Here is an 18,151-nt window from a genome sequence, read left to right as displayed (position 1 = left end):
GTTTCTTAGAAAATATTTTTTTTAAAAAAGTTATTACTTCTGTTAGCATCAGTTATTTACATGCTAAAGAGCGGGGGTGGGGACGTGGAAAAAGATGTACAGTGGTACCTTGGTTATCGAACTTAATCCATTCCGGGAGTCCGTTCAACTTCCGAAACCGTTCAAAAACTAAGGCACAGCTTCCAGTTGGCTGCAGGAACTTCCTGCACTCAAGTGGAAGCCACGTTGGACATTCGGCTTCCGAAAAACATCCACAAACCAGAACACTCACTTCAGGGTTTGCGGCGTTCGGGAGCCGATTTGTTCGACGACTAAGCCGTTTGGGAACCAAGGTACCACTGTATTTTTTGCTGTGAAGATCGGGTCTGCGTTGGCAAATGTAAGGTTGGCAAATGTTAGAGCTCAGTAAAACAAGTAAAATGAGAACAATAGCAAAATCAGAACAAAGGCCCAGCTAGTCTAGCATCCTATTCTCACAGTGGCCAACAAGAAGCCTCTGAGAAGTCCACCAGCAGGACCTGAACAAAACTTTCCCCAGTTGTGACTCCCAGCTACTGGAATGCAATGGCATGAACTTCACTGGCAAGGCTAGTGGCTAAATAACAGCAGGCTACCATATCCTTAGGGACACAGGTGGCGCTGTGGGTTATAAACCACAGAGCCTAGGACTTGCCAGTCAGAAGGTCAGCGGTTCGAATCCCCACGACGGGGTGAGCTACCGTTGCTCGGTCCCAGCTCCTGCCAACCTAGCAGTTTGAAAGCACGTCAAAGTGCAAGTAGATAAATAGGTACCGCTCCGGCGGGAAGGTAAACGTCGTTTCCGTGCGCTGCTCTGGTTCGCCAGAAGCAGCTTAATCATGCTGGCCACTTGACCCGGAAGCTGTACGCCGGCTCCCTCGGCCAATAAAGCGAGATGAGCGCCGCAACCTCAGAGTTTGTCACAACTGGACCTAATGGTCAGAGTTCCCTTTCCCTTTCCCTTTTTAACATATACTTAGTAACATTAGCAGCGTGCAAAGTGTTTTCAGAGTGTGTGGAAGCTCTGAGGTCCTTTCGCGAAAAGCTTAGCAATATAGGAAACCAAATAACGTGTTCCGTTTCAGTCAGATTAGCAGCTGAATTCCCACAGGCTTCTGAGAACTCACACTCCTCACCTGTCAGCGCAGTCTGAAGTTCCTCCAGAGCTCCCAAATATGCACAGGAAGGAGTAGCTGGATAAAGGTCTGTTCCTGTGGGATTCAAAGTGGTATTTTTTCCCCTTTCAGATGTTTTTAAGTTCCAGTACATATCCTGAAATTCACAGTTATTTACATGCTAAAGAGCAAGGGAAAAAAACCTGGAAAAGGATGTACTTTTTGCTGCGAAGATCGGGTCTGTATTTTTCCACTAAGGGGACGTCAAAGGTAAGGTTGGCAAATGGTAGAGCTCAGTCAGTATGCATCATATTCTCTCCACAGTAAGGGATAGTTTTGTACTCCTTAAGGCCTCTTGAAAAAGCCAAGCTCCCCCTCCCTCAGGTTTTGTTGATGATGCTGAAAAGTGAAGAAGACATTTATGGTGCAGGCAGGCATGGAACGGGCTAGGGGTTTTCGTTTGTTAATATTCGAATAAATGAAAATGGTTTTTATAACTTGCAGAGTTAACTCGCAAAGTGAATTTTTAGCATGTCTTTTTTAAATAGGCAGCTAAACAACTGTAGGGCACTTAGTTGGCGAAGGCTAGCATAGGCATTACAATGGTTTTGGCTGTAAGTTGCTCTGAGTTGCCTTTGGCAAAAGAAAGTGACCAATAAATTAACAAGGGATAATAATAAATGGGTGTTGATCGATTTTTTTTCACTTCAGAAAAGTAAGTTGTTGCACCTTACATTGAAACACCTTTCTTTTATCATTTAGATGCTGACTTGGGGAATTATAAAGAACGGTCTCCCCCCCCCCTTTTTGGTGTAAACAATTTAAGATGTCCGTAATAGTTTTATATTGCTCTTCCTTTTAGGAGCCAAGGCACCTGCAGCTTTTCAGTGAATTCAGCAGTAGTGACATATATGTGTCTTTGACAGGCAAAAAGATATCTGGAGTGCCAGTCAGCTATGGGTTCTGCTTTAAGGTAAATGCCTAACCATTTTGATAATAAATAAAACATATTTTTTGTGGGGAAGGGGAGGATTTATTTACTTCCGTTAAAAATTGGCACCAGGAAAAATAATATTGAAATTAAATTAATTTTTTTAAAAAATGAAATTTTGATTATGAAATGGGAGAATTAGTGGCCTTTATTTCAACAGGTATTGTCTTCAAGATATGAATTAATGCTAAAACAATATGCTGTGGCCTTCTAGCCTCAGAAAGCAGGAGGAGCCAGAGAGCTGAAACAACTTTATGCAGAAAGTGAACAAAATAGGACCTGCTGGGTGACAGCAATTCGGTTGCTTAAGGTAAATGTCCTCTTCTCCTATTAATTGCCTTCGCCAATTATTTCTGTATACAAAATGCCTCGTTCCTCTTTTACAGCCTCTGGGTAAAAATGGTATTTTCAATCTCCTTAAGCTCTGTGTTTTCTGTTTTTACATACATACTTTTATACCCCACACTTGCCATCATAAATTTTTTGTTTCCAGTGTAGTAAGAAACAATAAAAATAGAAAATGATCAAGCCTATGTGAATAGAAAGTAAAATAAAAACTTCTCTAAGTTAAAAAGAGTAACCTTAGTGGTTCTTATACCTTATTAGCTGGAAAAATTGTTATTCCGCCCCCTTTTGTGGTTGTATATAACTCTTAGTTATCCTTTAATGATTAAAGCATACAGACATGACAAATAAAAAGTTTAGTAATAGTTATTATTAATAAAGGGTCTTGAAAGTAAGACCCTCTAACTTCAGTGGGGCTTGCTCCCTAGGAAATAATTTTAGGATTGCAGGCACACAGGGTTACTTGCCAATACAGGTGAATTTTTATAGTACGACTAAGAGGGAAGTTTAAAAATTATATCACATGCCATGCTAAACAGTCCCCCAATCCCCAGGGGAAATTTCCATGGTTTGCAGAGGAAATGTTGAATGGGGCAGATCCGGGGCCATGAACTCTGTTTTGTTCCTGCAAGGGGGGGGGGGAAGGATCCAAACCTATATGGCTGGCTGCTTTTGGAGGAGAATGCTGGCATAGGTAGACAGCTTTTCTGTTCTTAAATATTTTTAAAAACTCCCTGCAAAGGAGTGTCAACATCCTTATCTTGGAAACAGAAAAGTAGCTACCTACTAATCACTTCAAAGCTTTTTTTTTTTAAGGGGCGGGCAGATTATGGAGAGAGGCAAAGTGTGATGGAAATTACCCACTTTCTGGTTGGCACAATTCACCACTGAGTACTTTCCGACTGTTGATCTTGAAATCCACAAGACTGTAATAGCTCTTATCCTTCTTCTTTGTTTGTAGTATGGGATGCAACTTTACCAGAATTACATGCACCCCTATCAAGGTAGAAGTGGGTGCATTTCTCTGAGCACACCTGTGGTAAGTACTTCTCAGCTCATATGAAGCAATACTGAGCCCCAAAACCTGGCCTGCTCCTTTCTCCCAGCCCCCACCGTGCCCCAGTTATCCACCAGGTTTTCCATAGTATTTCAAGAGTATTACATTATGCTGTAATTTGTTCTCAGGGCATCCCATTACCTGCAAAGATTGATTTAGTTTATACTATTTTAATTCATAGTGTTTCTGTCAAAGATGTTAAAACTAACCGTAGCTCCCTGCTCCCCTTACATGAACCATGCACAGGATCATATGGATGAACCTCAGTGAGATGCTTTCGTCCATTTTGATATGTGCCTGTATCTTAGCAGCTGCTGGAAAAAAAGTATTTGGGTTGCTTCTATATAGAGTGCAATGCAAGCTCAACAAAAGGTGGGGAGGACAGTGCCTATATCTCTGAGCTAGACAAGCTTGGGAGGGGGCAAGGCCCACATGTAGTGGTAGGTAAAGGGGGGTACAGTCACACACACACACAAAACCTCACACATGCGTATAAACACGCACACACAAACTTTCCCACCTCTTGCACACACATACAGTGTTTAACCTGCCTCACAGTGCTCCTGATGCCACCAAGATAGTTGTCTGCAGTGATTTTGGCTATACAGTGGTACCTCGGGTTGCAGACGCTTCAGGTTACAGGCTCCACTAACCCAGAAATACTACCTCAGGTTAAGAACTTTGCTTCAGGATGAGAACAGAAATTGCGCAGTGGCAGTGGCAGCAGGAGGCCCCATTAGCTAAAGTGGTACCTCAGGTTAAGAACAGTTTCAGGTTAAGAACAGACCCCCAGAACGAATTAAGTTCTTAACCTGAGGTACCACTGTATGGGGAGCACTGCTGCTGTCGGGAGAGATGTTTAATGTTTCCCAGTGGACAAAAGGTTATTCTCCCTGTGCCGAAATCAGTGGTGCTACCTGGCTGATGATACCCCACCTGAAGTGACGGCACCTAGAGTGACCAAGGGCTACATCTAGCTCATGTGTTGCCCACCTGTGCCCTCTGTGGGCCATCTCTCTATTCACTTAGTTACATGGCTCAGAATAAGCTCTTAGAATCTATCACGTTCCAGCAAGAGATATGGCAAGACCACTTAGCTGCCGGACATAGATAATTCTTTTTACCACTTTTGCCATCATCCTAATACCATTTAAATAGGTGGTCCTCCTCAGATAGGCGTTTATTTCTTCTTTTGCTTCCCATTGCTGCGGTGGCTGTCAGAAAGTTATCTCGCCCATTTTTATATTAACTACCGTAAAATCTTCCCTGTAGATGTACGAGTAGAATTGTTATGGTGTTGAATAAGCAGAGAGCAGAGTGTAAACCCTCTTATATATATGAAATATCTTTTTTTCTGATCTTGATAACTGGATAATCCCTCAGGACATATTTATTGCAATATATATACAGAACACTTTTGCCTTATTCTTAATATACTTTCCAACTGGCTAATCAATAGATGCAAAGATTATTATTGCTCTGAGAGTGGCTCAGGGAGAAGCCAAATGCTGTTTCTAAAACAGAAAACTGAGGAGATATTGTGAAATGTTTCGGTCAGTAATGTTTTTAAATGGATTTCTTTTCCTTTTCCTTTTTGCAGAGAAGTGTTTCAGAGAATTCTCTAGTGGCCATGGACTTCACAGGACATAAATCCAGAGTGATTGAAAACCCCACAGAAGCCCTTTCAGTTGCAGTAGAAGAAGGATTAGCATGGCGGGTAGAAAAAAAAGTTCATTACAATGTTTCTTTCTGTTGGTTTTTTCCCCTTTCTTTCTTCTGAAATATTTACGATTTTCTTTCTTTCTTCCCACGTAGAAAAAAGGGTGTCTGCGACTTGGTGCTCACAGTAGTCCCAATACTCTGCAGAATGTGTCATCAAATATAGGTATGTACCATTCAGTGGGTCTCATTGAATGCAACACTATTGTTGTACACAAAAATGATCCTAGTAAGAATTTTCCCTCCCTTTCTTCCTGACACTTCAGCCATACACAGTTCACAGCCGTGGTTTCACCATAAGATCTCTAGAGATGAGGCGCACCAACTAATTTTGCGACAAGGACTGGTAGATGGGTAAGAGTTCCAACTATTATTATTATTATTATTATTATTATTATTATTATTATTATTATTTTATTATATTAAAATTGGACTAACTGTTAACTGCTTGAGCAGTCAAATTGTCCCCACAAGTCGCAATGATAAAACAAAATCAGACATAACATGCATATGATACGCTAGTGGCTGCCTTGAAAGCATGTACAGGTGGTCCTAAATTTGGTGAGAGAGTTTGTGGCACCAGCTTGGACGTCACTACCTTTCTGGATACAGTCATACCTTGGAAGTCAAATGGAATCCGTTCTGGAACTCTGTTTGACTTCCAAAATGTTTGGAAACCAAAGTGTGGCTTCTGATTGGCTGCAGGAAGCTCCTGCAGCCAATCAGAAGCCGTTCCAGACGTTCGGCTTCCAAAAATCGTTCGAAAACCAGAACACTCACATCCGGGTTTCAATTGCTCAGGAGCCGATTTGTTCAGGAGCCAAGGCATTTGAGATCCAAGGTACGACTGTATTTTGTGGTTTCCGGTCCCAGCGCCTGCCAACCTAGCAGTTCGAAAGCACCCCTGGGTGCAAGTAGATAAATAGGTACCGCTTACCAGCGGGAAGGTAAACGGCGTTCCGTGTGCTGCGCTGGCTCGCCAGATGCAGCTTTGTCACGCTGGCCACGTGACCCGGAAGTGTCTCCGGACAGTGCTGGCCCACGGCCTATAGAGTGAGATGGGCGCACAAACCCCAGAGTCTGTCAAGACTGGCCCGTTCGGGCAGGGGTACCTTTACCTTTACCTTTTAAGTTTAGTGTCCTTGATTAGGACACTATACTTCTGTTGATGCAGCCTAGAATAGCAACCCACCCTAACAGAACCACTAAGCCTCTCTTGACATGTTTGGCCCTGCCTCTGCGTTCCCATTATCTAGCTTGGCAAACGGTGGAATTGGGACCACAAAGTTGCTGAGATAACACATCGATCTTGGATATCTGGTGAATGTTTGGTTCAGGTTTTATTCTTTGGCCACTAGATGGTGTGCTGAAATACAGTGATCTTAAGAGAGGTTGAGAATGCATTCATTTATTGCTGTCACTCATTTGCCACTTAAGTAGATAAAATAATGTCTCTTTGCCATGAGCAAGTACTTATTTCTGCCCCTAAACTTTGATGCTTGTTAGGAAAGCTACAAAACTTTAACAACAACTCACTGCTGCCAGATTTTCATACTTGTTTGATACTTGTTTCTTTTCCTTCACCTCCTAGTGTTTTCTTGGTACGGGATAGCCAGAGTAACCCCAAAACCTTTGTGCTGTCACTGAGCCATGGATTGAAAATAAAGCACTTTCAAATTGTACCCGTAAGTATAGCCAGCAAGTTTGTGGACCGGTAGTACCGTATTTTTCACACCATAGGACACACCGGACAATAGGACGCACTTTGTTTTAGAGGGGGGAGAACAAGAAATAAAAATTCTCCCCCTCTCTGCCCAGCGCCCCTTCAGTGAAGCGGCAGGAGGCGCTGCACAGAGAGGGGGAGAACTTTCCTCCTCTTGTTTTCCCGCTCTAAAACAAGGTGCCGTTCAGGCGTCTACCTTGGAAGCCTGGAGAGCGAGAGGGGTCGGTGTGCACTGACCCCTCTCGCTCTCCAGGCTTCAGGTTCCTTTCGACCTGCTCTTTGGGGCTGGCGGGGGGAAGCCCACCACCAGCCCCAAAGAGCAGGTCAGGGAGCAGCGGAAAAGTGCAGCCCCAAAGAGCGCACGTGCAGCCCCCCGCGACCCTCTCCCGGCTGGACGCGGGGCTGTAGAGGCTCCTGCCATAGCCACGCGTCACCTCTCCAGCAGGGAGAGGGTCGCGGGGCTTTGGCATCTTCGCTCCATAGGACGCACACACATTTCCCCTTCATTTTTGAAGGGGGAAAAGTGCGTCCTATAGAGCGAAAAATACGGTAAATTTTTTCTTCAATGGTTTTTATACTACTGCCAAAACGGTGGCATGCCTCTTGGTAATTCATTCTGTTTCTAATGACTAAAACCTGCTGCTTACAGTTTTCTGTGAAATAGTGATGGTTTGAGAATTTAAACCTCTCACACATGAAAATGGAATTCTAATGGAACTCCTTACGATAGTCTCTGCATTTTCTTAAATCCAAATGCAAGTGTGCGTATGTATGTACACAAACACACATTATTTCGAGTGTTATCTAGTTTTAAATTACGGTGTTTTGAACATGTTAATTAATTAATTAATGCAGTATTGTGAGTTTCCTTGTAAGATTTGTTTCCCCCTAAAAGGTAGGATAGAAATCTATTAAATAATACGTGTGTGTGTGTGTGTGTGTGAGAGAGAGAGAGAGAGAGAGAGAGAGAGAGAGAATATGGATGTATTGTATATATGCTCTCTTTCAGATTATAGGCCTGTCGTTCTAGTTTTATTTTTCTCCCCATATGTTTTGAGTGTCCTAGGACTTGGTAGAATCTGTTGAGAGTCAAAAGGCAAGGACAACTTCCTTATATTTTATCAGAAAATGGGGCAGCGTTAGTAAGCAAAAGAGGAATGTTTTAAAAACACAGTGAGTCAGAATGAACACTCAAAAAAGGCAGGTCTTTACCTCTATATTAACACAGCAATGCTATAATGCCTGCTTGGAAGTAAGTCCCATTGAAGGCAATGGAGCTTAATTCTAGGTTAAGTACTGTATTTTTCGCCCTATAGGACACACTTTTCCCCCCTCCAAAAATGAAGGGGAAATTTGTGTGCATCCTATGGGGCGAATGCAGGCTTTCGCTGAAGCCTGGAGAGCGAGAGGGGTTGGTGCGCACCAACCCCTCTCGCTCTCCAGGCTTCAGGAAGCTATCAGCATGCCTGGGGAGCCTGCGGGAGTTCCCACAGGGCTCCCTAGGCTGCAGATAGCAGCCTGCTGCCCGGAGCACGGGGCGCGCTGAAGCCGTGGCTGGGGGGGGGATAATTTTTTTTCTTTATTCCCCCCCCCCCGAAAAAAAAACCTAGGTGCGTCCTATGGGCCGGTGCGTCCTATAGGGCGAAAAATATGGTAGGTATAGTTAAGCAGCCGAGTTCTGCACCATGAAAGGCTAGAATGGGCTACTGGAAAACATTTTTACAGGGAAGGACACCCATGTGCTTCATTTGCTTTGCCTGATGCTCCTGTTGGACATGGGGATGGGCGAAATGGAGCTATCCAAGGAACGCAGGCCCAATTTTGCAGATGCTGGAAGTCTGCCCTGTGGCTTTCGAGACTTTGCTCATCCCTCCTAATATATTTTCAGCAATATCAGATCTCTGGATAAGCTTCCCGCATTGTGCCATTCTTCTGCCTGGCATATGCAAGTGCTTCCAGAGTTAAAGCAAAGCATATTCAAATCTATCTCTTTGTTTTCGGATTTATGGCTTACCTTCTTGCCTCAAGGTGAGAAAGGCAAATAATATTAACCAGTAGAACATCACAAAAACGAAGAAGCAAATCAGTGACAATGGGCAAAAACCTTCAAAGCAATATATATCCCCTTCTTTATTATTTGTCTTAGAACTGCAGCCTTTAAGTGATTAGCTTCCAGTGTTTGTTGAGAAGCTACGGCACGTACAGAAAAAGAGGGGCACATCTTCTTGTTGCCTTGGCAACACAAGGGTGTGCTTCCTTCCCCCTGCCCCTCCCAAATGGCAAACGTTACTCAGCTTTGCAAGGCCCCCTCCAAACTTTTTGCAACATGAAGAGTCAACATCACAGCCTGCAAATGAGGCTCCAGAATGATGGGAGCTGATCTTCAGGTGTTGGAGGATCTAAAGTCCCAATCTATACTTGGTCTTGATGTTCTTAGTGGTATCCACCTAACCATCATCGCAGAGGCTGGGTGAATGAAATAAGGATTACAGAGCACAATGGAAATTATTGTTGATGTGGTGTTTCCTCTTCTTGCAGCTGGAAGAGGAAGGCAAGCTGTTTTATACGCTGGATGATGGCCACACCAGATTTTCTGATCTCATTCAACTAGTGGAGTTCTACCAGCTCAATAAAGGCATCTTACCTTGCAAGTTAAAACATTACTGTGCCCGAATTGCATTTTAACCAAAATGTTAACACCTCACCAAAGCCTCGTAGGATAGAAAGGCTGAATGTTCCTTTTGACAAAGAAGTTTTGTAAATGAAGGGAGTAAACAAAAAGCCAGTGAATGTAAATTTCAGCTTGCAAAGGAGGATTTGTATTCACCATAGCAAAACAAAATCCAGTACTTTCGTGTTAGAGTTGGCTAATCAACAGTTGATCTTCCACAAAATGAATCTGAAGCTGAAATTGTAACGCTGCAATCCTAGGGAGTATTTTTCAAACGCCAATAAATGTCTTTTTCACTAGTTTCCTTTATCCCTTTCAAGGTGTGTCTCATTTTAAGGCAAATCCTTTTTACACAATTATTGTAAAACATAAAAAAGACGCAAGCATAGTGGTGGGGTGCAGTGAGACCAATCGACATGCGGCACATTTTTTGCACTGTATTTTTGGATTCTGTTTCAAAGTTTGCCAGTTGAATCTTCAACAGATTTGGAAAATGGTGGGAGTAAAGTGAAAAAATTTTGGGCAGTAGACTGGTGCACAGGTTTTTTTTTCTTTTCATGGAGAGATCATGGGTGAACAGAAGCACGCATTTGTGGAAAGGGTGAGGAGTAATGACGTCGTCCAATGATGTTCTTTGTTGGGGCACCCACTGCTGCTGGTGTGAATAATAGTGTGACATGCTGGTACAGTGGTACCTCAGGTTACATACGCTTCAGGTTACACACCCCGCTAACCCAGAAATATTACCTTGGGTTAAGAACTTTCTGATGAGAACAGAAATCGTGTTCCAGCGGCACGGCAGCAGCAGGAGGCCCCATTAGCTAAGTGGTGCTTCAGGTTAAGAACAGTTTCAGGTTAAGAATGGACCTCCAGAATGAATTAAGTACTTAACCCGAGGCACCACTGTATATTGCTCAAAAAGCCACAGGTCCATAACACAACAAGTACTTCAGCGTGAAAAGAACGTTAGCAAATGGGACAGAAGCACTGGTATTATAATCAGGGAAACATAATGCAATATTCCCCACTTCTTTTTTGTTTCTGAAACATCTGGAGGCACTCTCTCTTTTCCTTCAGCCCTGCGCTATCATTCCCTCTCTTTCCCCCTCCCTGGTCTAGCTCAACTCCTCCTTGCTGGAGATTTCTCTGAAGCCACCAAGACAGGACATAACAGATATATTTAAATACGCACGCAAGCTTTCAGAGGTTAAACACTTGATGGTCTGTGCATAATCAATGTGTACGGTAGACCAATTATGATAGCTTTAATGAAATGCATGAATATTTAAAACTTAATGGATCTGACTTTGTAGTCGGCCTTACAGCCCTTTCTTAAGACATATGAACCAATGGTAAATGTTGGCCTCAGGAGGGCAGCAGCGTGCTGTGGAATTTGTAGAAGGCGCCATTGTTTTCCTGTCAGCTCCCAGAAACAGCTGTGGCTTCCTGGTCTCTGCGCACCTTCCGAAAACCCAGCGCTTTTTCTCCCTATAAATTATTCACTTGTTCTGTACCAATTAGTTCTACCAGTTGCAAGGTTTGTTATCAAGTTAAGCTTCAAGACAGAACCTGAATTCAATGAACGATTAAATATTTATTAACGCAGATGATTAAATATGCAGATACTCTGTGAAGCTTGTTCTTGGAACCATTCTATTACCTTTTTCAAAAAATACTAATGATTTGTATAATTAATTTTTTTATATATTAAGTGTGTGTGGGGGGGAGCCTGAAAGATTTTATAAAAGCAGAACTGAGAGAGTTTTCAGGGGGTCAGAGGGTTGCAGGACATTAAAATGAAGACTGAAATGCTACGAAGGTGGGGATCCTATTCAAGGCTCCAAAGTTAGAGTGTGTGTGTGTGTGTGTGTGTGTGTGTGTGTGTGTGTATATATGCTTTCGTAGATTTTCACGGGTACAGGAATGCAGGTTTTGGTGTCTTCGGGTGTCTTCCCGTGTAAGAGTTGGGGTGTCTAGGCGACGTTTCGACGAGGTCGAAACGTCGCCTAGACACCCCAACTCTTACACGGGAAGACACCCGAAGACACCAAAACCTGCATATATATATATATATATATATATATATATATAGAGAGAGAGAGAGAGAGAGAGAGAGAGAGAGAGAGAGAGAGAGAGAGAGAGATGGTTCTCAGATGAGCTCCTTGGGAAGGTTTCCCTATGATCGGTGCTAATTGTTCCACTGTTTAGCAATTTTTGAAGACGGCTCAGTTCATTCCATCGCAATTCATACTTCAGAGAGGCAAGAGAGAGAGAGAGAGAGAGAGAGAGAGAGAGAGAGAGAGAGAGAGAGACTTACATACGTAAGAGTACCTACAACTCTAAATGTGTAATTTTTTTTCTGTCACCACCTTAGCTTTTATGAGTAGAAGAATAGTTCTGGGGGATACCAGTCTTAACGGGAGTTCTTGGAGTGATACAATTTTTAAAAACATGTTAGGAATCCTGTAACGCTGCCATATTCTTCTGATCTGTCATAGGTCTTACAAGTTCCATGCTTCGTCTGTCTTGGCAGCTACACCTTCTCATCTCAGAATAAGGTAGAACTATAAGTCTAGTCCTAAGAAAATAAGAATATTTCTTATCAGATCTCGAGGGGTGGGGGAGCTCTACATTTTTTACGTTCACAACGGGGTCTGCCAAATTTCCTAGCCTTTATCCCGTCAAGTCACGTGTCGCCAAATGTCTCCTTTAAACCATAATTGCTTTTAACAGGAGCGGAAGAACTCCTGCACCCTTTGAGAAGTGAGAGGGTGGGAAGATTATGGGATGGGGGAGGGAATGCCCTCTCTCAGGCACTTGCAATATCTGTACTGCATTTCACGCTTTGGTTCGCTTCACCATCAACTTTTCGAGAGAATGCTTTGCAAACAGCTGCTAACAGGCGAGTGTCACTTACATATTTTGATTGATTGGTTTCCATTCCAAAGACTTTGGGATAGATCACAGTGCCAGCAACAGACTAGCCTCTCTGCCTTCAGGTTTCAGTGCCAGGAAGACAGGAATAGGCTCTTTTCAACTGAGTTTTGTAATGCTGCTGATGTAACAGTACTTGTACATTCAGATATGCATGGAAGCTGTTCTGCTGGTAGCCGCCCAGAGTGGCTGGGGAAGCCCAGCCAGATAGGCGGGGGATAAATAATAAAATTATTATTATTTATGGTGACTAGCCCAATGACTATCTACTAGCTGAGGTTAAATGGGAAATAGCATATAGTTTTAAAAGCTGATTTTATGAATTAGTAGGCAGCTTAAACAACAGGAATCGCAGGAGGAACGAAAGGGCAGCTTTCACAATGGAGGAGAATAGAAAGTGGGTTCCTCAAAAATATTGGGATTGGTGCTATTTCACGTACTCATTCAGAGCCTAATTTTGTGGATGACGCCAAATACTCAGAGTGGCGTAAACCCAGAAGGACGGTGAAGAGCTCCCAAAGGATTTCTCCAAATGGGGTGAATGGGTAGCAAAACTTGCAAATTCGGTGGAATATCAGTAAGGTGATGGATGTTGTGACAAACAATTCTAATTTCACAGATACATGGGTAATAGCAGAGACTAATTCAGATAGAGATTTTTGGTTTGTGACTAGCTCACTAAGAACATGAACTGGGGCAAGGGGGCAGGGCCAGATTAAGACTTTAGAGGCCCTAAGCACTTAAAAGATTTTGGTGCCCCCATATATATCCAATTCAAAATATAAATGCATGAACATCCGTGGACCAAGTGCCAGCTTACTAGTTACCAGATTCTATTTTGTTGTATTCCCAATATTAATGTATACGATCTATATCTATTATTACTAATTTTTGTGTGTGTGTGTGTGTGTGTGTAATTTTCTCATTTATTGTGGGTGCCTTTTCTTTCAGCTGCACCATATGGTCCATTATAAATCCAGCAATGGAAAATTTCTGTGGTGCCCCCCAACTTCCCATGATGCCCTAAGTATGTGCTTATTTTGCTTAATGGTTAATCCAGCCCTGGCAAGGGGGGATGATGACGGCGATGACGATGACACGTTACACTAAATGTATATGTTCAGAGGTGACAAGCCACTAGGCATCAGTTGCTGGGAAGCAACAGTGTGTCCTGCTCGCTGGAGTATTTGGGTTGGCCACTTTGGACAGTGTGATAGGTAGACCTTTTTGCCTGGGCTCAAGCAATAGCCAAGTTGGAGGAGGAGGAGCCAGCTGAGCCCAGGGCTTTTCCAATGCAAGCTGAGAAAACAGCACCAGGTTCCTGATTCTTCACCCAAGGTGGATTCTAGGTGGGTACTTCAGTTAATGAGCCAAACACCTTCCACTCCACAGTTCTTCCTCTCTGACTTAGGGAGTGTGCCAGGTGAGGAGCCAGAGAGAAGAAGGGCTTGCTTTCACTGCAGGTAGTCCAGCCTAGCATTTGAGTGGAGGAATTCATAAGGCAGCAGTCAACTTCCAGCTTCTGTTGAGCAAGGGCCATGCTTGGAGCTCTCCAAGGTGCTGAAACAGCTGCCTTATCTCCCTGGGCTAAAGACAGGCCTGGAGAAGCAGGTTCCTCTTAGCCAAGAAAGCGACTTGGGTCGTAACAGAGATTTCTCAGAAGGCAAAGGCGCAGATACTTTTGCGACATCAGGCTGGGCAGGACGTTTCCCATACTGAAGTCTATTGACATGTACAACATCTTAAGGGATGGAATATAAAATATTCTGATATCAAATTGCTCCTGGAGATCTTGAAAAGCTCAGAGGTGGTAGTAAGAGAAAAACAACAGCAGAGAACTAAGGTAACAAAACACATCGGGGAGGAAAATCCCTCTCTGTGCTTTCGTAATACTTTCACAATCTCTCTGCTAACCGTCATCCCTTAGGGAAAACAAGCTGAGGACAGAATGGAAGCAAAAAGGGAAATAATTTCTGATATGCAAATAGGCTATTTCTTGCCCTTCCTGCCACCTGAACAATGTGATTTGCTACCAGATAACCCTTGGTAATAACTGTCAATTTTACTTCTCGGGCAAATGATACATTATTGCTACTTTTGTCACATAAACATCAGTTCTGGATCTGCTCTTTATTTTTCACTTGAACCGAGGCTAACTCCTTATTTTATTTCAGAATGGTAATGTGAAGTGATGAAGCCCCTTGCGTTTCCCTTTGCTTGTCTACTAGTGATCGCAAAGTAGCAGTTTCTTTGCTGTTATGCTATCATTTTGTTTGTCCTTCAATGGCTTATCCGCACAGTAATTTTATAGCCTGATTCTGCCATGTCGTGCAATCCAGTTGCGGCTCCTGTGCAATGGCCCAAAATATGATGGCATTTATTTCAGGCGTGTTTCTGTTTTCTGCAGTCAGATATGCTGGTACAGGTCTGTAATGTCTTGGTGTGCTTTCAGTGGCTGCCAGTCAGGATGCTTGTGTGCCACCTTCAGAATTGGAGGTGGCACGCTTTTGAATGCCAGTTACTGGGGAATGTCTAATGTTACATGTTTTTCCTGTAACAACTTAGAGGTAGACGGTTGGGTACCGTGGGGGTAGTTTTCTTTTTCTTTCTTTCTTGGGTATTTATAATCTGTTCTTCGTTGGATATTTCAATCCCAGAGCAGGGAACAATGAAATAAAATGACATGAAAAATATACAGGAAAAAGATAACACAAAAATTGCAGCCTCCATTAAAAAAACAAATTCAGTAAATAACATGAACAAATCCACAACTCCATCATAAAACAAGCAATGCTATATTGCAGTGAGGACGACAATTAGAGTTTCCAATTTATAACCAAAACACGACATCCAATCCACTGAAGCAAACAGATCCAACCCCCATTTCATTCATTCATTCATAATTTTATTTGTATCTCACTTTGCCAGGCACACACACACACACACACGTGCTTGCAACAAAGAAATGTGTTTCAAAACCAAACAGTGCAAAAACACATTAAAACAACACAATAGCAAATATAACAGCATGCAAAGAAATAAAGCATTTTAGTACTGTTAAATATAGCAAGATTACATTAACAACATCCTGTAGGAAAAATTACAAGAGAGCTTGATAGTTTCACATTTGTCCTAGAAACACCTCTCCCATGACGTTGCTCATGGTGTTGATCCCCCTGTGCTAACAGACACTTCATTGCTCATGAGTAACTGAACACTTTTCATCCCCACTTCAGGCTGGAGAAGCCCATGTATCACTGGCTGCTCTATTGCTGGACCTTCTGAGGAAGCAGAAACAGGAGGGCTGGTTCAAAAGTCTCCTCCTAGTCAGATATATCCGCTACATCCTTGCCCAGTTCCCTTGAGAAACCTAGGCCTTGACACCAGGGTGGGAGAGGCACCTGCCTACTGTTCTCATTCACTAAGGTACTTTGACTGTTGGGGGGGGGGGGTTATGCCAGAATTAAATGGTGAAATGAATCATTTGTCTAACATATTTATAAGTTGAACTGCTCTGTTTGAAAAGTCTTCTCATATACTAAAAGGCAGCAACCAATCAGCAACAAAACTATGAAAGTATGCAGTAAAATTGCCTAGAGTTATCCTAATTATAGTCGTCGTCTTTGGCGATCACTCGTAGCTGAGTAAGATTGTCTTCCATAAACACGGTTTTAACAGTGACTGTGGAGGCCAATTCTGGATCCACACGTCCTTCCACCGTGGGGACATAATTATAGTAAAGACTGATTTGAGGACTGGTTCCCAGAGTTTCCACACAGCACTACTTGACAGGATTCAGGAGTGAATCATTGACTTGTGTGCACCTTACTCTCAAATATATACATATGTATGTACGTATTTAAATAGATACAGCATTGTGTGCATGACTTGTGCGTCAAATACCTGTCCTCGACCCCATGCTCATTTTGCCTGTGCATAGGTTGCTGGAAACCACAGAAGGAGAGATTGCTCTTGTGGTTGGATCCTGCTTGCATCTAGTTGGCTACTGTGAGAACAGGATGCGGGACCAATGACCTGCTCCATCAGCTGCTTCTTACGTTCTTAGGATCAGTTTGCTCCAAAAGAGGGTAGATGGATCTCATTGATTGGGCACATGTGGGAGCACCCCACAATTGCTCTGCACACCCCCCCCCCCGGTTTCCCACTGGCATCTTTACTAGATCCTATGCTCTTCAAACTGGCATTGGCCTCCAACAGACATTCATTTCCTTCTGTAATGTATTTTGAATGTGGTTCGTGAAGAGTGGAAAAAAGTTAAGAGAATGAATTCTGTTTCTGAATCCAGTACATTAGCTGGCATTAGTTGTCCTAAGGCATTTCAATTTTCTCATGTATTAAATTATGATCCTTGTTTCTTATACATCTCTCAACCTGCGCAGCTTTACAGTAAGAAACCTATAATAAAGAAGAACAAGTCCCCATGGCTGTATATAATTCCCCAGTTAGGCAATACCCAATCCTTAAGCAGTGTGGTGGTGATACAAGTCAAGAAGACTTATTGTAATGTATTTTACTTGTTCAAAGGTGAACAACACTGGAAACAGGCATGACTTGGCTGGTGCTCCTTTGGTTGTAGCCAATAGAGAGAGCCATTGAGACATGTTGATTGGCTGGGAATTCTAATGAAGAAGAAGCAGGGCGAGAAGTATATATTAGAGTGTATATATAACACAGAAAGGGATGGGGGTGGCACTGTGGGTTAAACCACAGAGCCTAGGACTTGCCAATCAGAATGTCGGAGGTTCGAATCCCCACGACGTGGTGAGCTCCCGTTGCTCGGTCCCTGCTCCTGCCAACCTAGCAGTTCGAAAGCACGTCAAAGTGCAAGTAGATAAATAGGTACCGCTCCGGTGGGAAGGTAAACGGCATTTCTGTGTGCTGCTCTGGTTCGCCAGAAACGGCTTAGTCATGCTGGCCACATGACCCGGAAGTTGTATGCCGGCTCCCTCGGCCAATAAAGCGAGATGAACGCCACAACCCCAGAGTCAGTCACAACTGGACCTAATGATCAGGGGTCCCTTTACATTTTTTATAACACAGAAAAATGGCAAAACAGCATTTTGCAATTTTCTGGCCTTAACAAGACACAGGAAACAAGTAGGCTTTAAAAAATAAAATAAGACCTTATTTCTAAAATAATTTCCTAAAATAGGGTTGGAGACAACCAACACTATCTAGAAGGATGATTAATATAGAAAATCTATAACTATGTTAAAATATGAAGAACTGGCATTTGCATTTTAAAGAAGGCATCCTGTGCCAGGCTTATAGGTCTCCAGACCTCAGTTATGTTGGGTTCCATGCCTCTGATTGTGAGTCATGCACTATGCATACAATTGCATCTTCAATGCAGATGAGGAAAAAGAGATAAATACCGTATTTTTCGCCCCATAAGACGCACCGGCCCATAAGACGCACCTAGATTTTAGGGGGGGAAATAAAGGGAAAAATTTTTATTTCCCCCCCAGGTGCGCTGCGCTACACCAGGAGCTTGGGGCGTGCGGAGCTCAGCGCGCCCCAAGCTTCTGCGTGCCGGCAAGGTCTCCGCTAGCGTGGG

The 18,151-nt window shown here is 43.1% G+C and overlaps 1 protein-coding gene across 1 annotated transcript; it reads left to right on the top strand.

The window, feature by feature from the left end:
* The first annotated feature begins 441 nt into the window (after positions 1–441).
* LOC308572613 (growth factor receptor-bound protein 14-like) lies at positions 442–9,948 on the top strand. The gene is made up of 9 exons (XM_081168814.1): positions 442–1,403; positions 1,996–2,106; positions 2,339–2,434; positions 3,431–3,508; positions 5,127–5,243; positions 5,342–5,411; positions 5,512–5,599; positions 6,837–6,930; positions 9,507–9,948. The coding sequence occupies exons 1-9, from the start codon at positions 1,266–1,268 to the stop codon at positions 9,651–9,653; spliced, it is 939 nt and encodes a 312-aa protein (XP_081024940.1). The 5' UTR covers positions 442–1,265; the 3' UTR covers positions 9,654–9,948.
* Positions 9,949–18,151: the final 8,203 nt, after the last annotated feature.

The sequence above is a fragment of the Podarcis bocagei genome, assembly GCF_964188305.1.
Source record: "Podarcis bocagei genome assembly, chromosome: 1".
NCBI lineage: Eukaryota > Metazoa > Chordata > Lepidosauria > Squamata > Lacertidae > Podarcis > Podarcis bocagei.
This window is presented reverse-complemented; position numbering and strand designations above follow the sequence as displayed.

Coding starts and splice junctions, on each gene's coding strand:
- LOC308572613 (XM_081168814.1), top strand. CDS start 1,266: ATGTTTTTAAGTTCCAGTACATATCCTGAAATTCACAGTTATTTACAT. Junction 1,404..1,995: donor CCACTAAGGGGACGTCAAAG/GTAAGGTTGGCA, acceptor TCTTCCTTTTAG/GAGCCAAGGCACCTGCAGCT. Junction 3,509..5,126: donor TTTCTCTGAGCACACCTGTG/GTAAGTACTTCT, acceptor TCCTTTTTGCAG/AGAAGTGTTTCAGAGAATTC.